Raw genomic sequence first — 24,096 nt, 5'->3', positions numbered from 1 at the left:
GGATTTTCATGCTTTCAAACTTTGATACCTGCACATGGAAACTCTGCAAAAACCGAAGCTTCAAGGTGGAAGAGTGCAAGATTCGTACGTCCTTTAGAGCAGTATGCCTAGTTCACATCTCTTCCGAGATAGTACTGGCTGATTCTGAGTACCAATCATCAGTGCCCCCCATTGTGCCGCTTTCGGCCAATGCTAACTAGCTATACTCGGCAGAGACGGCCAACCTGGGCTTAATTCTACACCCATGACTCCACTAAATTTGTCTCAACAAAAGCTATTGAAGAAGCTTTTGGTGTGAGAATTTAGGATCAAGAGCAGACGAATAAAAAACACAGAAGAAATAAGAAATATTCGGGGACATTTGAAACTAAATAACAAATATAAGTTGCTATGGAAAAGAGCATAAGTTGGGTAATTTACTTCCAAAGGTTAAATGCTTTTTCCTTAAAGCAACCGGACAACGAAAAGTTTTGCTCATTTAGATTCAATACAAACAAATACATTTGTAGTATCTTAAAGAATTGAAATAGATGACCCTCCTACCGATACAACCCCTCCCAAAGAAAAAAAGATTATAATTGACAAAAATACATCTCAAAATCACATAGATGTAACGCCACATATATCTACACACCTATTCTAAATCTACAAACGCTACATGATATAATCTGAGCTTGAGAAATATGCTCCATGACAAGATCAAATGCCCACCCAAGATGAATTTGCATGAATGAAATATAAGTGATTTAAGTCCTTATCTAGTATCTGTAAGATGAAGCAGACTGTGGTGGTGCTGGTGGCAACCGAGTTGGTGTCCGCCGGCTGCCAGAGCTTGACCCTGAACCTACATCACCATTCTGTGCTGGGTCACTATACCGTCTGCTATGACCGTTGGCCCCATATCTAGATGATTCAACAGGTCCATTTGCAGCAGCATCAAATGCAGACCTCCAGTCTTCACCTGATGAGGGTCCACTTGCTCGTGGGCTGTTTTCTGTATCTCAACAAAAGGAGAGAAAAAACCACAGTTGTTCAGGTGGAGAGACCTATAAAATAAAATCACTACAAGACAAAACAAGCATCCTACAGTTAAATGTAAATGGAATGCATTCAATTCTGGATCATTGGAAGGTTTTGCACCAATTTGACCAAATAAATGAAAGAAAAGGTTTGCACAAAGCACATTGTATGATTAACATTTCTACAGAAACATTGTACATGCGCATGGATGGCAACCATCTTTGCAAATAAGCATGACATTTCTTTGCACAACGAGAATCACAAGAAAATGCTACCTGCTACACTACCATTAGACCAGCTGGAGGCGGCAGCTGCTCGATTGTCATGAATGCTAAGTAGCCTCGTAAGTTTTGAAAGAAGAGACGATTGTTTCTGGTAACGTTCCCTCCTGCGCTTTGCATTTTGGTCTTCCTGGAGTAATTCCTCAATCCTGGCATTGCTTATGGCACTAACCATCAAAGCATGAGAGTAATGTCATTCCCCAGTAAGAACTGAAATAACATCAAAACATAAAAGTATATCCAAAAAAGGTAATAGTTTTCAGCAACAAAGCATGGATATTAATAGCATGTATAAAAGCTGCATGTCTTTGACCTAACCGCAAACTGTGTTCTTCCAACATTAAACAAAAGTGGTAGGAATATATCAAACATTCGGCAACCCTCATTACCCATTTATTATGACAGTATGAGCCTCCTAAGATTGGCTCTATCTTCAAAACGAATATCCAGCAGAATGAATCTTACTATGGATAAAACTATGCCTCAAAGAAAAAAGATAGCCAGAATCAATGAGCATCCATGACAATCGAGCAAGCTGCTTCCAGCAAACTTCTAGAATCAATTTGACAAAGCAAAAAGAAGACAGAAGGAAGAAGCAAAAACAAGCACTTTTACACAGGCTAGGAAACATAAATAGCACTGACCTAACAGAGCTATATAATTGAATGAGCATGTCTTCTTTCGCTTTCTCTACTTGGCAAAGAACAACAGCCTGCTAAGTTAAAACAATGATGATTAGAAACTATACATCAGCACAAACACAAAAGGTCATTCAAGAGAATAAACTGACCTTTGGAACATTAGCAGCAAGGCTGTTAAGAACAGCTTCCACATAACCACGTACTTCTTGGGACATCCACCGAAGCTCTTCTTCTGGATCAGCAGGTCTTCTTGCCATTGTATCCTGCAAGGGCAATATGCATATTGGTAATAATAGATGTTTGATAATCAAAATTTTGATAGACAAACCAGATTCCAACTTTCTTTTTTCAGAATTAAAGCAGGCCAATTAAGCTATACATTGGCCACCTCCCCAACAACTCTTTGGTGGCGTTTGGTACCTTACAATGCAATATGATTACAGGTAATGTGATTGCAAGAAAGATAACATTACCGTGTTTAATATATAAGCAAAGTAACGATTAAAATGCATGAAAGATGACATTGTAGCGTTAATACTTTGCTGAAAATGTAATGTCAATTTTCAGAATTACCCTTATTTATTAAAATGCAATATACAAACACTGTAACGTAATTTAATTAGACACACTGCAAGGAATGTGCTCTCACTTTCCTCATACCAAACGCTACTTTTTTTCAATAGTTCTTTGCTTACCAAGAGGGTGGGGGGAGGGGGGAGAACCTTTGAAAATTTCCCAACTGATTAAAAAGCAAACAAGTTGAAAAGTAATTGTTTATATTTAAGAGTAATCATAGGAAAAATATTAACTTTCCACTCTGTTATAAACAAATAAAAATACAAATAAAAACATTCCAGGTGATTTCTTTTTTATGAATTGTTTTATTTAAACCACAGTTTTTTACTTTTTACCAAAAAACCTTTTGACTGATACTATTTTCCCAACAAAAAGAAAAGGCCATTCTTATGCTGGTCAACCACACATTGATTCATAGCTAAAATTTTACCAAATCAAATTGAATGATCAAATTAGTTAAAACAATCTAAACCAAAATACCCCTAAATCCTAACAAAATAATGAACTACAGAACTCCAAGAACCTAAAACATCATCAGAACACGAGTATAAGATAAGAGAAGCCAATCGGAATTAACCAATAACTCACAAGTGAACCATCAGATAGACTTTGCCTCATGGGAGGGGCTGATTCACCCTTCACTTGCCCTCCTTTAGATTCAACAACATTTCTTAACCTTTCTAACCACTCAACCTTATCTGCAGTGCTCTCAGCCTTTAACAACACAGCACTGTGAGCTGCAAAATAAAATTGAAGCATATAATGGCATGCAACTTAGTATAAGAACAACAAAATCAATTTAAGGAAACTAGTAAACCTTTCAAAACTGTCTTATATGGAACCCTGCTAGTTATCTTGAAAACAAGACTGGGTCCTTTCCCAGAATCAGGTCCATTTGCCTTCTTATCCTTGGAACTTTTGGATGAGCCACTTTCATCATCAGCAACTTCCTCAATGTTGCATTCCTGATGATTAAATGATTAGAAAAGCAGTGACTGACATAGAGGACAGACCAATCGATTTAAAATATGAGCAATCTTATTGAGATCACATCTATAAAGCAAAGCAATCTAACATATAACAGCTTACTAATTCTCTAGTCCCAATCAGCAATTCTAGGATTTTTATTCCTAGTCAAGCCCAAAATTCTTTCTCTCTCTCTCTCTCTCTCTCTCTCTCTCACACACACACACACACACACACACTAGTCTTTTATTTTTGAAGAGAAAACTGATTTCCTGTCTAATAATTTTAATTTAGCTAAATAATTATGTATTAAGAATATTTAGGGTAGTTTAGAGGGAAAAGGACAGGAATTAATTTCTTTATCCATTTGAAGTATTAAGATAGCATTTGGAAATTTAAGTTTCAAAGGAGGACTCTGGAGTTCAGAGTTAGGATAAATGAGAACAATAAAGCCTTTGAAAACAGAAATTTCACAATTACAATAAAATCTATAGATTTGTTAATTTTTCATTCATCAAAATACCTAAACAAGAGTGGGTTTTAAAATCATCCCCTCATATCTTCCAAATACACTGCCACATTGAATGTTAACCAATATTTACATATTGTTTCTTCCTCATAATTAAATTAACAACAAAACCTAGAAAATAATTCGTTTGCATTCTACAAATATAAAACAAAGTAAGTCAAACATGAAAATTTATATGAAAATATAAAGGCCAGATTACAAAATGGGTGCTCATTAATGTCAGAAACATAACAGATAGAGATGTAGTGTAATCTAAAATATGAAATTCTCACCAATAAAAATATTTAATAAGACCTTTCTAAATTCTCACTTTACCCTTCAATAATTTATAAAATGATAGAGAGAATTATATTTTTCCACATTCATCTTTATTTGGTTCAATTTTATCCCTTAATTTAATTTATTTTGTTACTTATAACTAATACAAACTTATTTTATTTTATTTATTTGTGTCTTTCTAGAACTTATGATTTTAATAAAGCTGAATCTTTTAATTTTTTTTAATTATGAAAAATAAATTATAATTAATAAATTATTTTTTACATTTACAACATTTCTGCATTAATTCGATAACTGCTAATTTAGCTTATGTTTGCAACACTTTTAGAACAGCCTTACTCGAGCAACAGTTCATATAGAAGTTTCCACTGGGCCAAACAGGCTCTAAACCCTAATCCTAATCCTAATTCCTTCACTTCCATTCACCATATGCAGGAAAATTCCCCCAAATCTGTCCTTCGGCAGAGATCAAGAAAGAATCTTTTATTTCCCTTTTTCTTAACAAGTGAAGAACAAAAGCACCAAAAGAAACAATGGCGGTGCTACCCATGTACAAGGCAATCTAAAAGTGATGAAAACATTTCCATAATAACCAATATCTCGAAACAAGCACCTTCGAGCTAATGCAACTAACACCCTAAAAGACAACAAAGTTAGTCTTGACATATGGAGAGTGTTAATCTTCAAGTAGTACCAATACCCTCATACAAAGCAACTTGCAAAGAGAGAGTGAGAGAGAGGTTAGAATGCCACTTGTACACATTGCACCATTAAAAAGTGAACAAAAATTAATCAACTTCTATAATCACTAAGAGATAATGAATAATATTGAACAATCAGAAGACATGCATGTGTCTATTAGCGTTATAATCCAACTATAGTCACTTCCAAAGCAAGATATCCGAGAGATGAACATTCACTTCATACCTCCAATGTGATGACACCACGAAAATGCCTTTCCTCCTGTTTTTTTGTATAACCAAACTGTAGCAAAGATTACTGTTTAACATCATTACTTGAACAGAGAGAAAATAACAGGCATCATCAGCTATACACAGACACACACACACACACAGATGGATAATAGCAGCACAACACACTAACTTTTGGTTTTTGAAAATACAACACACTAACCTTGCCAGTTTTCTCATTCAAAACAAACCATCGCCTACTCCACCCATTTGTTTTGCCACTTTTCTTCAGCAAGAATCCTGCAGATACAAACAGAATTGATGCTAAGGGTTTTCCCACAAGCAGTCAGCTACATGGATCGTATTGTGCTATTGGGCTCTATTTAGGATCATATCCAGAATAAGCTCAATAAATGAAAAGAAAATTGTTTTGTTTAAAATTGCAAATAATTAATATAAAGGTGTATCTGTGTATGAAGAACTTTGCAATAAATACCTGCCAAACTTCCATTCTACCATTCCTATCCCTCCTAAATCCCTACAACCTCACTTTTTCGACATTTCTTACCAGCTAAACCTTAGACTTACTACAAGATTCTGAGAAAGGAACTAAGAGATGAATGCATACATGTTTATTACAAGATTTTGCACTCTATATAGAGTTAAAAATTTTCAGATGCACATCCAACCTAAAACCAATTGGCAATAGGTGGAGAGGCCCTTGTTATATTTATATGTCCAGAAAACCACTAAACAGTGTGGGATATTTTTTATCAGCACTTCAATACTCCCCCTCAAGTATGGGACCACAGACCTATCACATGGCATGAATCAATTGACGGGGGACCTACGAAGGGACTAACGAATGGGGACAACACCTCCTCTGATTCCATGTTAAATTTTTAGGATGGGCATCGAACCTAAAACCAAATGGCAATTGTAGAAAGGCCGTTGTTTTATTTATATGCCTAAGATACCCCTAATTTTGAGAGATGTGGGATTTCTTTTATCACCATTTCAATATTCCAGCCAGCCAGCCTTACTACAAGATTCTAAGAAGGGAAACTAAGAGGTGAACACATATGTGTTTATTGTAAGCTTTTGCACTTACATCTATCTATCTATATATATATGAGAGAAAGAGAGAAAGAGAGATGTGAAGTTAGAACATTATATAACTGGGATTATTAACATATTATTGAGAGTTTAAAAACCAGTAAATTTCCTAAAAAAAATGAATGCAAAGCTTTATACCCAGTTTTTAAAGTCTTGACCTTTAATATGTTTCTAGGATTTCAAAATGATCCCTGCCTGCTGTTAGCAAGAGCACTTTTACAACATCTACATAGTGTGCTATAGATTCAAACTAAAACCTGCTTGTTTTTGGAATTCAGGAGAGTAAATTGCCCTTGCTTACACATATTGTGGCTCTGCTCCTGAGAGACAGCATGTCAGCATCATGTTCATTATTTCACAGACTACTTATGAAAATTTGATAATTCCCACAGGCACAAATCCTTTGCCATTTCGCAATGGCACCACAGGAAAGAGAAGACGTTCGAGGCTATGATTCCGGATGGTAGATGAAAACATAAATTTCATAGTTATGTATTCCAAATCCTCAGTTGGATTACTAACCTGCTGTTATCTCACCACCAGGTCCAGCAGTCTTCAGCGCTGATCCCTCTTGTACATCTTTTTCTTGCTTACTTGATTTATCTTTCAACGTTTTTAAGCTTCCTTCAGATTGTTGTCCACCTGTTTGAGGACTAGTTGCCTAAAAAACAGAAATGAAGAAAACAAATAGTCTGTTGGACAAATGTAGTCACCGACAAGCTTAATATTAAAATATCTACTAAAGCCAACTTAGCATAAAGAAAGTAAATAACTCCATACCCGATTAAGAATTGACTGCTCTGCATCAAGTGCCTTCTTGGAGGACCGATTCTTCAGCTCTTCTTCTCGACGCTGTCTCTCCATTCTAATGAAAACTAATGGGTCAGAGAATTGATAGAAAACAAAAACAAAAACAAAAATAAAAGTATATATTGCTTAAATTATCGAAAGGGGAACAGAAAAGTTGCAACAAATAAATAAATCATTAGAACGACCAAAAAAATATTTCATATAAGTATATCTCTTAGCTTACCGCCTTTGCACCAGACGAATGAAATGTTGAGGGGGAACAAACGCACGTTCCATATCCACTAGTGCAACAACCATCTTTTTGGCTTCATTTTTAAAACCATCAAGTGCAGCACTTGCAATTGCCACAACCTGCATAAATTTTTTAAGTAATAAATTCCACATGCAATAGTCTAAACTTTTAAAGTTTGTAAAGTATATACCTCTCTCTTAAAAGGAGCATATCTTCCAAGACCAGGTGTAGCATTTGCAGCAGCAGAAACTATATCCAACAATACACGGTGAACCTAATTTGACAGGCACCCAAAAACATTGGCTTCAAAGTTGGAATAAAAAACAAAGAAAAAATCTCATTGAGATGAATATCATATGATTAATTAATTGCATGGAAACAGAGCTATAAATGTTCAGGAACCTTTTTCACACGGGAAAAAGTGCCAGAATATCGATTTAATTGTTATAGTGAAAATGCTTAATATACGTTGTTATCTATTCCAACCATAACCTTGTTTCCTCACCTACAATGTTAACAGCAGAAACTTGTGCAAACATACTTATATAAAACTTAGAAAACAGATACAGCAGAAATAAAAGGCTTAATGCTTGCATTAGTAGAAAGTATACTTACAAATATGCAACAAAAGGGAAAACAATCATGAAGAATTAACCTTTACAAGAAAGTATAGGTCCAGAGCACAACAAAGAGGTACCTCATCAACACATAAACGTGAAGGTTCTTTTGCTAGCTCTAAGACACCTTTTATCAAAGATCTTAAACCCTTCTCTGGAGATATCAGATAGGGTTGATAACCATCAGCTTCTAAGACAATCTGAGAGAAAAGTGCCATTGTGAAGGTAAAGAAACCGACCAATAACTAGCAACTTAAGAAGGCACAAAAGTTTAATGAAATTTGACTGTAGAACCTACCCTCTTGACATTGTTTATGTCAAAATGTCTGTCCAAAGGGAGCTGCTTAATCCTGTTAGGGAAACTTCCCTCAAAACTAGCAACAATTTTCCAACCATTTCCCTGCAAAATTGGGGGCAAAAATAATTCAAGCAATATAAGAGAATTTATTAAATCAGACTCAGACCAAAAAACACTACAAAGATTTGTCAAAAATAGCCATTTTTAAATATTGTTTGGACATTTATCATAAGCATGCAGATAGTTCTTTAGCCCTCTCTATCAGTACTTAACAATAAAGATGAGCATTTCACTTCTACAAGAAGCAACTCACTTCACCACCCGTTATGTGTTGCAGAAATTTGTCCTCAAATTCACGGCACAGCTCCAACGCAATAGCTCTTGTGCCTTCAGCAGTACTAACCATTTGTTCACCAAGCCTCAATAATTCATCCTGGACTATTTGAGACTTCCCCTGAAGCCTGGCATGTGGTGAAGAAGGGAATAATTAGAAACCTAAAAAAGGAATTAAGACATTGACAGCTTTAAAATAATAATAAATGTAAAACCAAGTTTAGTTTCAACTCTTCTGTAACAACTGTCTTAAAAAAAATGAAGCAAATTCCACCAATTATACAACAAACGAATAATACTAATATTAATCATAATGATGATGATGATGATGATGGTGTATATGGATGCAAATTGAAGATGATTCCAATAAGACTCCAAATGTTGGTGATCTTGTGCGATGCTATCAACCTCACATATATTTGGGTATCTAATCATAGAAAAGAACCTTAACCTTAATACTTACTTGCCAACTAGGCCACCTCTACCATTGTGAAGACATCTATTAGTAACCTAATTATTTTGCAAATGGTCAACCTCATAACAATTTTTGATTGAGAATCATACTAAGCTCATTAGGTAGTACAGATACCTTAATACAAGCATGAGCTTTTAAAGATAATATGTGATTTACTAGCAATATAAATTTACATAGATTCTGAAAGAATCTATTTAAGGGGCCTTGTGGTAATTCTTTCCTTAAACCTTGGGAGCTAAAACAAAAGAATTCTGCACCAAAATAGGATCTAGGAACACAATATTTCCCACTTTCTAGGCAGTAATAGAGCAGTATTAGAAAGGAAAATACAGTACCACCAAAAAAAAAAAGAATGCAGCAATTTCGTAGACTTGAATAATGACATAAACAGAAACCAAAGGGCAGAAGGAATTGGGCAAAGCAAGTACCCTGAAAGGAGATTTGGAAGCCTGAGTTTCATACGGTTACGTATCTGGCCAGCAAGGGTGTCTACCAAAGCTACTCTCCCGAGTTTGCTTTGAGGGGCTCCGGTCAAAATTGATTTGAGACTTTCATTCTCCGCTCGCCAAGCCGTTTCTAAAGAATTATCAGATGAAGCACTTCCAGATTGAGCTGAAGCTATAGAAACAGACTGACCGATTAAAGCAACCCATGGAATATCAGAAGTTTTAGGTGGTCCCTGATTTGACAAAAGAGCCTGAACTGCTGCAAGGGCTTTTGAGTCTGAAGCAGCTTGATCAATTTTACTAATGATGCCAACAGTTCTGGTCCCTACAATCAATTAAAAATTGGCAAAACAATTTTAAAAATACAGTGGAAAGAAAAATTTTCTCACTTTCAGCCTGGAAAAATATCATTTAAATATGCAAGAACTATGGAATTCCCACCTTCTGAATCATATTCCTTCGCAATCCTAAGTGCTCGGGAGGATGAAATTTCTGGCGCCTGAGCAGCAGGCACGATAACAAGCAAAATAGCATCATTATGTTCAACATACTCTCTGAGCTGAGGAATGAAGTAAGAGAAATAGTCAGATAACTAGCCAATCAAAACATCTCAAAAACTGGCAATCTAAATAAAGAATTAAGAAACAAAGAATGTGTCAGAGGGTCCAGCTGTTAAAAATTGAAAACATTCAGCCACTCACCAATGAGTCGTCCACAATTCTTTGCTCCAGTCCAGGTAAATCAATCAATTTTAATGGTGGGGCTGAGATACGAAACAAGGGGAAAAACTGTTAAGAAATTTATTAATGTAAGGTAAGTTTTATATTGCACGTGCACATACATACAAGAATATATCTTAGCACATGCACACGTGAGAGAAACAGAGACATTGGGGAAAGGGAAGTATAGACCTCTGAATGGCCATGTTTTCTTACAAAGACTTTATGATAATTTGCGTTTGATGAATGTTAACTTCCTATTTGGTATCATTCTGGAAATAGATTTGAATAGATTAATCAAATTCGATTAGATTAGCTAATAGAGCTTTCATCTATGCCTCAATAATGCAAATATTCTATAGGTCACCAACCAAAGGAAAAATTTACCATTGATTTCTCCAAACAATAGAAATATTTTCTTTTTAAGGACTGACTTTCATGGAATATATTTACAATTGTTTTCTCCAAAAAGTAGAAATATTTTCTTTTTAAGGACTGATTTTCATGGATAATATAATTCCGCAACCCAAACAAAGACTTAGATCTGGTATGCCACTACTATTTAAAAGAAGAGTAAGGAAACGAAGAAACTTACACGCCATCATCTATATAATATATTGATTCTAAGGGTATTTTGGTCTTTTACATCAAAAGGAAAACTAAGGGGAAAAGAGAACAGAAAAAGGTGATAAAAAAGGACAACAAAACAAAATTAAAAAACGGTTTTGGTTTTGGGAAAATATTCTAATTTTCTTATTCTCCTCTATTCTTTCTTTTTCATTTGTTATATTTTGAAATATCTTCAAATAAAAATAACATTATTCAGAATGACTTAAGAAAAAACATTATTAAGCATACAGATTTAGTCAATGAATTTATCTTTTATTTTAAATTGGTCAAAACCATTTTCAGCTCATTTGGAAAAAGAAATGAGGAATACGAATAAGGAAAAATAATATACTTAAAAGGGGAAAAAAAGTAAAATGGGAATCTAAATTCCTTCTATTATTCTTATTTGTTTTCTCATGTTTCATTCCTTTTAGATAATTTTTCTTAAAAATTTCTAATTTTGAAAAACTTTTAAAGAAATATCAAATAGTAAAGTTTGATGAACAAATTTGTATCTTTTAAAATTAGAAAAACTAATATATGCTTTGAGATTTTCACGGATTTTTTTTTTTAAAATTTGGACCTTTTTCTTTGTTATTTTCCTTTGTTTCCGCCATTCTTTAATTGTTTTACCGCTTTTCCTAAATATTTTCAAACAAAAACTTCTAAAAAAAGTAATGATTTAAGATTATTCAAAAAATTTATAATTTAAAATAATTTGTACAGATATCATCAAATATAAGAATTTCTCAATTTATATTTTTAAAAATAACAAAAAATGAACATATGTTGGTGCATGCAAAAAAAGTATAATAACAATAATCTTTTAAATCTATTCAATAAAATTTAACCCCATGGCCAGACACAGGTAATCAGCTAGTATAAATTATTAAAGTTAGCTAGGTCTCTGGTTAAAGTTCATAGGTAATAATTGCAAACAATCCAGCCACCCACATGTACAAACTTAGTTCTTAAAAGCACCCCTGGATGTAAAAAGCACAATACTCATTAAATTGATCATTTAAAAAGAAAAACAACTTAAAACTATCATATAACAAGCAAAACTTCATGGAGACATCAACCTCTTATAGAAATTCTTCTACTTATACATTCACTAAAACGACTACAAATCAATGATACAATTCAATAAACATCAACACTAACCTGTACTAGTACGAAGCTTCAGATATATTTCATCACGACTCCTGCCTGAAGAACCTTTGCTTAATCTATCCTGTAGAGAATGCCGAAGAGCACCTACAATGCACCAATTTGAAAGATGAAGGGCAGAAAGAGAGATCACAACATCAAAAGACCGATATGCAGAGTATATAATAACAATGGTATATTTGCCAGGTGCAAACAAGCAACACTAAGCCACAAATGAAATAGAAGCAACAAACTAAAAAAAGGAAGCCTTACTTGCAGAAACTTGTTGAGATTTATTGTCAATTTGCAAGATGATTGATTTAGAGCTTAAAGAACCATCTCTAGCCAAATCAATGCTGATAGGAGCTCTAGTGGCACCATTTTCACCAGTTGGCTGTCATTAAATACTAATATAAAGGAAGTCCTCCGATAAAAATAAATATCCTCAAAAGCTCAAAACAAATGCAACGTACCAGAACAGGATGCCCAATTAGACTGTTCAAGACTGCAGATTTACCAGCCCCCTATTTGGTACATTCAGAAAAGGAAAATTAAAATTTATATAAGAATGAGACAAAATATTTCAACACCTCATGGTAGGACAGAAACAGGTTGATTACAACACAAATTAGCTGTTTCTTCACTTTTTAGGAACTTTTATTCAATGAGCTACCTCCTATGATTTGAATAATGTTTAAGTTTTCCCTGCTCTTAGAGGGAGACAAGAAATAGGTACTGAAATCTCAACCAAAAGATGAAAACAAAGATGCAGACTACTTCACCACCATAAAGAGATGCTTGGAGATACAAATGAATCACAGTGAAAACAGTTTTGGGTATAGTAATACAAATAAGGCACAGAATGCGTAGCAAATACAGGCCTTTTCATGCCCAGCCTTTTCAGGAAAAGGTGAATGTTTATTCCTCTCTTCTTTTCTTTTTCTTTTTTCTCTCCATAGAAAAACCATTAACAACTTTAAAAAATTGGAAATGCAGCAGGTAAATTGATGTAATCCTAAAAGTGAACAGGAAAATATGTTTCATGTTTAAATCAACATGCCTCAAGGATCTAATAACTGTTATAGATTGAATATCCTAGAGCATCATTAAATTAGCATTCGAATTAATCGAAGAGAAATTAGCAATTAAAAAACTCCCTCAGCTTTGAAGAGAAAAGAATCAAAAGAAACCTTAAAAAAAACAAATATAATGTTAGCCAGCGTGTTGCTCTCTCATTTTTCTAGTAAATCTAGCTTTTCTCAACAATATCAACTTTAGCAATCCAATGAAAAAGTATAGCGTCCTACATCAATCAATAAAATTCAACTAAATATGACAGTTTTCCATAAAGAATTATATTTAGTCCGGTTACATTTCTTTCAGCTGGCATCCAAAGATTTCCAATCTTTATCACCGAAAAGAAATAGGAAATCTAGCAGATCCATTAGGGAACATCAAAAAGGTGTAAAAGAAATATGATCGGATGGAGGAACATACGACATTGCCGAGAGCGACGACGTTCAGGAAAGTGGAGGAGCGTTTGGAGGAGGATGATGAGGTCTCATCGACATCTTCATCGGCAAGGATAGCAGCCGCTTGCCTCATCGATTCGGAAAGCTCTGCCAATTCTTCGATTGCCTCCATTTCTCTTCGATTCCAAAAACAAAAATAATTAGAGATCGAAGCTTTGAGAGAGACAGAGAGAAAACGAGAAAGGAAAAACCCTAGATTTGGATCTGATTTTTTGCGTTATTGAAGAAGGGGATTCAAAAATTTTGAATATTTTTGTTTCGTCTGTTCAAATTTCGATTTCTCTCAGCGAAATAGTTGAGAAATGAGAAATGAAAATGACGGTTTGGTTTCTGGTCATGGTTAAATAACCCAAAAGCGACCAATAAGCAATGGGGACAGTTTAAATTCAACTTTTTTTTTTTAAAATCCAATTTTCTTCTCTCTCAATGTGGGGGAAGTCACCTGCCACTTGTCTGACGGACCAAAAAAAAAGAAGGGGGATTCAAAATTTTTTTTTTTAAATATCTAATAATCAAATTTGATTTTTTTAATGTTAAAATGGGACACATGAACTATTTGTATTATTATTATTATAGTTTCTAATCCTTCTCACCTTTTTGTTTTCTTATTAGCCTTTGTGGGCTTATACTCTTAAGCATTGTCTTTTCACTTAGTTTTATTTACAATTAGGTTCATTCATCTTCTCTCTCTTGGGTCCATGGAAAAAATTGTTTTCAATAGTTATATACTCCATTAATTAATTAAGGACTTGTTGTAGGTGCGACCATTGCCTCTTCTGTCGACTGTGGCACGTAAGTAGTACCCTTCAACTTGTGTTTACAATGTACACAAGTTTAAACCCTTTTCCTTTTTCTTTTCTTGTATATGGACTTGATTTTTCAACTGTGTTTGCTTCTGCTGAGTCATTCAGACCTTTTCAACAGGGAGAGAACTTTTATGGTAACAAAACCAATGTCATGTATAAATAAACTATTGAAGCATTACAATTCTTAATGACTAAGTCAACTAATGCATCAAATTGTCCAAGTTTGATCACACGTATTGTAATAGGAATCAATTGAAATCCAGATTCTAGAATTTTTTCTCAACTACAAAATGAAAGATCAACTAGTCAAGGTAGGAACAACTTCTTGTTCTTATTTAAAAAGAAAATGCTCTTTATGCTCAATATCTCTCTATTCATTATTTGTCCAAGTGCTCAATGGTAGTGAGTCATCTAACATTTGTCGATGACGTGATTATTTTCTCTAATGGAGCTAAGTCATCTTTGCAGAAAATATTATCATTTTTGCAGGAATATGAAGTTGTATCTGGACAGCGTGTTAACCACCACAAGAGTTGTTTCATTACTCATCGAAACTTGGCAAATTCTAGACACCAAATCATATATCAAACTATAGGATTTAAACATTGTTGTCTTCCTATCACTTACTTGGGGGCTTCTCTGTATAAAAGCCCTAAAAAGGTATTGTTGTTTGATGATCTTGTAGCAAAGATAAGGAAGCGCATCATAGGGTGGGAAAATAAGACGTTGTCCCAAGGCGGTAGAATTACTTTAGTGAGAAGTGTTTTGTCTTCCTTGCCCGCTTATTTACTTCAAGTCCTTAAATGTCAAGCCCAACTCTATAAAATATTTGCCATGTCATTTATGTGCTTGATAATATGTTTGCATACTTGGAAAGCCCCGAAAAAAATCGTTAAAAGTCGGCAGTAAACCTAGTGATACAACTAAATTGAATTAAGCCTCGAACTAATCCAAATAGAGATTTTAAGAATGAAATTGAGAATTTTAAAAACCCAGAATGACTTAATATGGTGATTCAGAGTTCGAGGATTAATTTGGAGTCAAATTGAAATTTTCATGACGTAGGGGCAAAATAATCATTTTGCCACCAAAGGGCAAAATTGGAATTTTACATCACCCAACACTTGTCATGCCTAAGGATTTCATCCATTAACATCTTATATTATGGATAATTGAGATATTTTATGTGGTGGTGAAAGAAAGCTTAGTTGTTAAGTGTTAAACATAGACCAATGGAATGGTGACATTCATTTCTTTATAATTTACATTAAAAATCAGCGCATGACTCTCCCATTTCACTCCCATATGTTCGGCCTCACCAAGGAAAAGAGGAAAGAAAGAAAGAACAAAACCCTAGTTAGAAAATTCAAGAGAAATTTTTGAAATTTCAAGGAATCAAGTGACAAAAGATAAGATTTTTCAATTTTAGCTTGAGATCTATCTTTCCTAAGCATTCTTTCTCATTTTCCATGGTTGAAGTTCATGATTTCATGATGGATCCCTTGTTGGCCGAACCTAGGGGGAGAAGATTTGATGATGAATTTAGTTGAAAAATATGTTATTCTAGTGTTTTTAGTTGGTTGGTGATGTGTAGCATGAAAAGCAAACAAGAAAAATTCATGTTCTTCCATCTCCCTCATTAGCCGAATCTTCCTTATGGTTTGTTGATGGTGGATTTGATTTTTATTTCAAGTGATTTGGTTAGGAACTAATGATTTATGGTATAAAAAAATCAAGTATGAAAAACCATAGTGTTTATGCACCCATCATGGCCGAATTTCATAAGAAACCTAGTGATGATGATTCTTGTGATATCTTGTGTTATTTAGTTAGAATTTAATGAATGGTGGTGATGGAAATCGAAAATGGTAATTTTAAAGTATAGTTCTTTTAGTAAATAAGTTGAATAACAGTAAGAAAGTCAAGCTCATTGAGGCGCTTTGGTGTATTTTGGGACATTGAAAGTGTGATGAATATAATTGGAGTCAATTTGGATGTTTTGGTTAAATCAAAGGTGGAGAGTTCGAATTAGGTCAAAAACCGATCCATTCCGATCATAATTGAACCAACGTGTAACACCGTCTTTAAGTGACTATCCAAACAACCTCATGCATTCATATAGAGCCTGAAATAGATTTATAATGATATGACACAATATATTGAATTATTTGTCGTGTATTGTGTATAGGTGGTGAAACTTCCGATAAGGGTAAGGAGATTGTACCTGAAGACCGAGACTAGGAGTACTTCGACTCTTGATATTATGAGTAACCTTTTTATCGTTTTAATTATCTAAAGTAGTTTTTATTCGTTTTTGTGATTTTATAGAAAAATGAGTTTAAATAGTAAATCCTTATGTTTTATAAGTAAAATGTGATTAAATGAAATGAGTTTTATAAATCATTTTGAAATTGAATGATGATTTTAGAAATTGAGTAATTGGAGACTGTTTGATTGTGTTGTAAATTTATGGTTTGAATTGAATAGCTTATAGTGATATTGGCATGAATGGCTGAATTGGAAATTGTGTTGAAATTGTATGAATTGTTTGTTTTGCCTTAACAGGCTTGATAGTGATATAATTGCCATGTCATGCTGTCGAAACTTTTATTGATTTGGTGGGATATTGATTAGTCACTGCAGTGGTGGGTTTCCGTGGACCAGCCTATTAGAGAGGGGAACGGTAAACCTGGTTATATTTTATCTTGGTACGAGAGATGCGGAAGATATCTCCTAAGGAAAAGTTTTAGAGTTCACTACACGTTAAACCACCACGTGAGGGTGAACTCAGCCAACGCTAAGGAACGACTATGCTTTTAAACGTAAAAATGTGTTTTATGTGTATATGAACTTTTCTTTAACAGCCTTGGCAGACTCGGTTGGATGCCCCGGCCAAGGTATCCCTGAGAATGAGTTTTGCCACGAGCCAAAATTTTAAGAAATTCATAAGCCATGTTGATTATTTGAGTAAAATGAAATTATTTTATTTAGTTGAAATGAGTTTGAAACGTTATGAATCATAGTACGATGAACTATTTTAAGTTGTCTTCATTTATTCGACTTTAGATATTTTAGATGATGCTTGTTTACTCACTGAGTTTATATAAACTCACCCATTCTTTTTACCCATTTCAGGCTCAAGATAGTCTATAAATAGCTGATTTCGTTGAGGATCTACTTTAAGATTTACATCCTTAGAAATCAAAGGTCTACCTTCTTGTACATATTTGTTTATTTTGGGAGCCCACATGTCATTATAGAATATTTTGTATACCTGACTGCGTGTGCCACTGTCTGTATGAATATATTTTGCTTTTACGCTACAAAAATTATTTACGCAGAGTTCTATAAATATTATTTTATAAAAAATGAAATATTTTATTTAATATTTTTATTTAGTTTGATTAGCCATAATTTCATTTCAAATGGATGATTTAGATTGCTAAAATTATTTTTAGATAAGAAATGTATATATTTTCGATCGTATACTGTATTGTCACCAGGTTTCAAAATGTTCGGGTAAAAATGACCAAAATACCCTTGTGTGGCAAAAATTATTTTTTTTGTTTGTTTTGATTTAAAAATAGTTTATATCCCTTAAAATATGATATTTAGTAATTATTATTCACAGGGGAGAAGTAAAACTGATTCAAGAGTCTTGTGAGGTTTCGATTGACATTTCGGGTAATGAATGTCTATTGAGACATCGCGATGGATGTCACGAGCTCAAAGGGAGTATCGGGTCGTGACATTAAACCTCCTATTTGTGTAATTGAGAAAATTGAAAGACTGTTTAACAGTTTCTTGTGGGGAGATTCGGCAGATAGGAAGAGGATACATTGGATGTCTTGGTAGAAAATTACCTTCCCATCTTCAGAAGATGGTTTAGATGTTAGGAACATAGCTGGTGTCTTTGAGGCTTTTGGAATGAAGCTATGGTGGAGGTTTCAATCCTGCAATAGCTTGTGGACAAAATTTATGAGACAGAAATATTGTGTTGGTCAGGTTCCACGATATGTAAAACCAAATACATGACTTTCAGACTTGGAAACGAATGGTGGCGAGCTGTATGGTGATGGAACAAAACATGCGATGGTGGATTGGTAGAGGAAAATTATTCTTTTGTCATGACTGCTGGATGGGGGACAAACCTCTGGTAAATCACTTTCCTTCTTTTACTTCATCTATGTCACAGATTTGCGATTTCTTTGAAAATGATAAGTGGGATGTGGATAAATTAAAACTACTGTTGCCAGAGGAGGTTATTCGGGATATTTTGCAAATTTCGATTGACACGTCACGTGATAACACTGTTTATTGGGTTCTTACTTCTCACGGGCATTTCACTACTAAAAGTGCCTAGGATTTAATTCGACAATGACAATCAGTTAATCTTGTATTCAACTTTATTTGGCACAAAAGTATCCCACTAACAACATCTTTCTTTTTATGGCTATTATTACATGATTGGATTCCTATGGAGATGAGATTGAAAAACAAAGGTTTCTAATTTGCATCTAAATGTCAATGCTATAATTCCGAGGAAACTCTCATTCATGTCATGTGGGATAGCCTAGTGGCTAAACAGGTTTGGAAGTATTTTACAAAATTCTTTCAAATCTATGTTACTAATCTGCAAAATGTTTTTCACATCTTTTGCGCATGGATATACTCTGGTGATTATACGAAGCAGGGCCACATACGTACACTAATGCCTTTATTTATTTTTTGGTTCCTATGGGTGGAACGAAATGATGCTAAGCATAGGAACTTGGGTATGCATCATAGCTGAGTGATATGGCGCAATTTCAAACTTATAAATCAGTTATTGTATGGGGGGCAGTTCCAACGTTGGCAATGGCGAGGAGATATTCAGATAGCTCAGATGTAGGGACTGAATTTCCAGAGAAAGAAACCTCCTCAATCAAAAATAATCTATTGGCATAAATCATTGATAGATGTATTTAAGTTAAATATTAATGGTAGCTCTATAAATAATTTTTAAAATGCTACAGGTGGTGGGATACTACGTGATTATACAAGTACGTTAGTATTTGCATTTTCTGAAAACTTAGGCCTTAAAAATTCTGTACAAACAGAGTTATTAGCATTATATAGAGGATTATCCTATGCCAAGATTATAATATTTTGAGAATTTGGATTGAGATGGATGCTATGATCGTCATTCAAATGTTAAAGGAGGGATATCGGGGTTCACATGACAACAGGTATTTATTGGCAGCTATACGCCAATGCTTAACCTATTTCTCTTATAAGATATCTCATATATATAGGGAAGGAAATCAAGCGGCTGATTGGTTAGCGAATCATGGACATCAACATCATGGCCTTCAAGTTATTTCAGCAGCACAAGGAAAGTTATGGGGTATTCTCAATTTACCTTATGTTAGATTCAAATAAATGTAAAATTACGATTTATTTTTTTTTTGCTTTTTATCTTTATAAACTTATCTTAGATCCTTGTACACAGGCAAATTACTTTTCTTTTGCCTCAAAAATTCTTGCAAAGAAAGTAATCCATGTTTTATGAATTCTTTCTTTCTCTGCTCATGTAATTCTAGAGGCCAGGTTTTTATCCCCCTCCTTGCTATATTTAATTTTTTTAATTATTAATAAAATATTTACAGGATAGTTGGGCCCTGTGGAAATTTTCAGCATTAAAAAAAAAAAAACAAAACCTTGAGAATGAATTTGTGCAACATGCATGTCAATTGTAAAACTATAAGTACTTTTTATGTTCTAAACACAAATCTTTCAAGAAAATATCAGCAGACTTCACAATTTTAAAGACATTTTTTAATAACAGGCAAATTATTTTTTTATAAATGATTATAGTCTTATATTTGTATCTTATAACATATTCAAGTAATTAACATTTTTGTTATAAAGAGCTTAAACATACTTGTTGATAATGCTGTAAGTACGGAGGACCTTGTCCACAAAATAATTATACAAGCTTCCAAGAACTCCTCCTATAATCCAAAGGAATATAATTGCAACTAGTTCTAGGACACTGTAATTGGGATTTGTGGAATTGACATCAAACATGATCAATGCTCCTTGCCCACACAGGCCACATTTTCCACTGTGGCAAAAATCTATGAAACCTCTTAACACCATTGCTACAATAGCTGTTGTAAAATATGTCCACTAAAGTAAGGCACTCCGCCACCTTTGTAATTTCATAAAAGAATAGGAATTTGTTTCAAGGTAAAACACCAGAAGAGAGCCTTAAAGTCCTTGATCATATGAAAGCACTGAACTGACATCAATATAGTAAAATCTCAACTACATATAGCATAAAGTCTTTTTGAGATGCATATGAAAGTTAAAATACTTCTCCCAATTTTTATGAATGATCATATTACCTTGATAAGTTTGGTGTGGCTTTCGAACAACCTTAGAGGTTTTAAAAACAATCTAATATATCGTAATCAAGTTTTTCCAATATTTTCAACTTCCACTCCATTGTATTTCTTTTATTTTTACTTTAATACTAAGTCAGATGATTGAGAGAAGATGACAATAAACTAACAAAAATAATTAAATAAAAAGCCATGTGGTTGTTGCACCTAGTTGTATATTTTCATTTTATTACTATGCTAACTAAGAAGGATGGCACAGAGGTTAGAGTTAACATGATGCTGCTTCTTCCAATGCAAAGAGTACCCCACCAACTGAGGCACAGAAAGCTGCTACACCAGCAGCAGCACCACATGTGATTAAATCTCGTCAATCTTGGTCATTTTTGAAGTATTTGAGCCATTTCCAAGTCAAATGGTACTTACGAGAACCACCCTGCCCAAGTAAATAGGCTATGCAAGCAACAATGTGTACCTTAGGTCCTTCCTTACCAACAACAAATCTAGCCACAACTCCAAATATGGAACCAAAATCTACTAGGTATGAATCAATATCATAAAACTATTTAAACAATCATTGTTACATTTATTGGCTAGAAAGTTGCTAGATAAGTTGGAAAAGTTTTACACCCCTCAAAGAATGGGCTACAAATGATTACCTTAAATTTTCAGCTCATTGATGTAGTAACTTAGTACTAATTACTTAAGTTTTCAAATTGTTAGTGGATGGACACACACAGTATCACTTAATAATGTGTGACTCACCTTTGCAAAGCATGTAATTGGAACCAAAATGGATGGAGCATCTACACCATGAAAGTATGCTTTCACTTTAGGTATGCCAGAGCTTGCAGTTGCAGGAGCAATATAAGCATAGAAGGCGACAGTAGCAACAACCAAAACCATGTGACAATCAGTATATGCGGCAAATACCTGATAATATCTACATTGGAATGAGAATGATTCATAATTACTCCTAATTCTGACAAGTCTCATAATGCCATAGGAAGCTGTTTCTAAAAATAAGCATTGTCAATTCAATAATTGCCATGGTCACGTGCTAAGTAGTTATGTGAAGAACAATTAAATTACAAGTGCCAATCTTACATGTTTTTTTGGTAACATTAATTAGTCTAAGAGTATAGCTCTATCTGGAAAACCAAAATCCCAATACAGAGATACAAGTTAATAAACTAAAGCATTTTGTGTCAAATGTTGTCAAATGTTGGAGGCACTACCTCCAAAACAAAGTACTATGGCTGGTGTATATTCATTATATCATGACCTTTACACTAACATTATGTTTGTGCTTATTGATATAACACCTTAATTGAACAATATAGCTCAATTGAATGCGGGTGGACCATATGGAAAATGTTTTAGGTACATAAGAAATGTAGTGGAGCCCCAAGAATTTATGAAATTTCAATGAAAAACAAACAGTTCAAATCCAAAATTAAAAAAAATGAACTTTAAACTAGTATTCCAAACTATCTTGTAAATTGTTGGAGAATCATACAATTATATCTGTGTCAAGTTGCAACCAAACAAGAGCTAAACATATGCTAATTTAACAGGATAATAAGGACAATTAAATTAAGTAGGAAATAATGTGATAGGGCTAGGAAAGCAAGATAGTTTTATAAAGTAACGGTTAAACTTACTTCTCTTTCAGCATGAGATTGTTGGTTAGCAAAAGTTTGAAACCAGCTATGTTATCAACAGCAAGGTTATTAAAAAAGCCAACATGCCCTATTCCCAACCCAATCAAGAATGCTAAAGTCCACTTAAGAACAATATACTCGAATATTTCAACCTTAGCTCTAGACCTCTAGTCCTGCTTAAAAAGATCATTCTCTATGACCTTGAGAAAAAAAGAAGGCATAAACCAAATTAAGGTCTAGTTAAAGCAGTGTGATGCTAACTTTAAAGAACAAATGAATGACATACAGTGTTGGAATGCCATGAAGACTATACAGCATGGGAATTTTAGAGAGTTAGTAGTGTTTGATGGTTGTTAGAGATCATTCCAGTATATATAAAGCTTTTTTTCTCAAAAAGGAAACAATAAATGGGAGATGTGGCTTTTCGACTCATTTCCCTTTAGTTGTCAATCGATTTTGATGTCCCTGTATGCATGTTTAGGTGCTTTGTCAGTAGAACAAAAGGTAAACACCAACTAATGGGGTCATTAAATTTAATTCAAGGCTTTGCTTTGGCTCTTTGGCTTTCTTAGAGTAACTTTTTAAACAAAAACAAGATTCAGAAGTCATTTTGTAATGTCACTTTAGACTAGGCATTATGGGAAAATACAATTTTCAAAAGAAAACAAAACCTATAATTAGAAGCTTTATTTTATGCGTTACATTTCAGCAATTTGCTTCTAAACTGAATCAAATATAATTGGTTTGCTTTAATAATTCCAAAATGATATAACAATGATGCAAGAAAAACACAAGAAAACATTTATTTAGACTTACTCATAATCAAGGCTCTAAATGAGGCAGGCATTTGCACCAACAATGGCAATTTGAAAGGTGTTATTAATCTTGTTTTTGAAAAGCAATGGCTCTTTCATTGTCCCAACCGCCTTAACATCTGAGAATTTTGATGACCCATCACTTTGTTTACTCTCATAGTATTCATGATCATATACCACCCTTTCGAACTCTTTTGTATTATCCATTTTTTTTGGCTTCAATTCTGTTCTTTTCTAGTGTTCTACCTAGATAGAAATACTTTTAGTGTTGTTTTTGGTTGATATTAATTACTACACAAATATATTAATCCTATCTAACTGTCTCCCACTTGGAGAATGAAGCCAACAACTCTGCGATGCCCATAGCAATCACCACATATTTCTCTCTATTTCCTCCCTCTGATTAATTGAATCTTAAGCTCTTTACATTTAATACTCGTATTTGCTAGATTTTTGGGTCAAAAGTAGATTTGTTATTTGTTGCGTTGTCCTCCGTTGCAGAAGAGAAAAAAAATCACTAGATTCATGTGATTCCCGCATTGCTTTCTCTTTTTGCGTAGAGCTTTAAGCCAATCTATCATGACCCAAACCAAAGTTTTGGGACCTAACAGACATCAAGTACTTATGAAATAAATCTTATAAGCTTGTAAGGCAACAAATATCATGCTAAACAAATATGCTATTTTCAAACTTTCTTTAAAATTTACACTTTACAAAACCTCAAATATCTAAATATAATATTAAAATATAATTCTTCAAAAGATACAAATTTCTTATCTAGCTAACATCTACTTAACAAAGCTAAAAACTAAATACTCACATTAAATTTATATTTATCCAATGACATACGTTAATCTTGTTAACCAAAGCTCTCGCCAAGCAAGTCTAA

At 33.8% G+C, this 24,096-nt stretch overlaps 1 protein-coding gene and 1 pseudogene across 2 annotated transcripts; both read right to left on the bottom strand.

Moving 5' to 3' along the window:
* Positions 1-385: 385 nt before the first annotated feature.
* On the bottom strand, positions 386-13,881 carry LOC18595033 (dynamin-2A-like). Of its 2 annotated transcripts, XM_007022790.3 has the most exons (22): positions 13,505-13,876; positions 12,481-12,531; positions 12,281-12,401; positions 12,023-12,115; positions 10,232-10,293; positions 9,972-10,089; positions 9,513-9,855; positions 8,590-8,737; positions 8,277-8,378; positions 8,059-8,178; positions 7,552-7,635; positions 7,353-7,480; positions 7,100-7,184; positions 6,842-6,980; positions 5,427-5,503; positions 5,220-5,276; positions 3,336-3,483; positions 3,107-3,255; positions 2,092-2,205; positions 1,946-2,013; positions 1,296-1,468; positions 386-994 (listed from the first exon to the last, which is right to left on the bottom strand). In XM_007022790.3, the coding sequence occupies exons 1-22, from the start codon at positions 13,649-13,651 to the stop codon at positions 759-761; spliced, it is 2,763 nt and encodes a 920-aa protein (XP_007022852.2). In that variant the 5' UTR covers positions 13,652-13,876; the 3' UTR covers positions 386-758. The 2 variants fall into 2 exon arrangements, with proteins under 2 accessions (XP_007022852.2, XP_017979108.1); XM_018123619.2 differs by lacking the exon at positions 386-994 and having other exon boundaries at positions 1,296-1,511; positions 13,505-13,881.
* A 464-nt stretch (positions 13,882-14,345) lies between these two features.
* LOC18595032 (chloride channel protein CLC-c-like) lies at positions 14,346-23,306 on the bottom strand (annotated as a pseudogene).
* Between the last annotated feature and the right edge of the window lie 790 nt (positions 23,307-24,096).

The sequence above is a fragment of the Theobroma cacao genome, chromosome 6 (assembly GCF_053813885.1).
Source record: "Theobroma cacao isolate CCN51 chromosome 6, ASM5381388v1, whole genome shotgun sequence".
In the NCBI taxonomy this organism is placed as follows: domain Eukaryota; kingdom Viridiplantae; phylum Streptophyta; class Magnoliopsida; order Malvales; family Malvaceae; genus Theobroma; species Theobroma cacao.
This window is presented reverse-complemented; position numbering and strand designations above follow the sequence as displayed.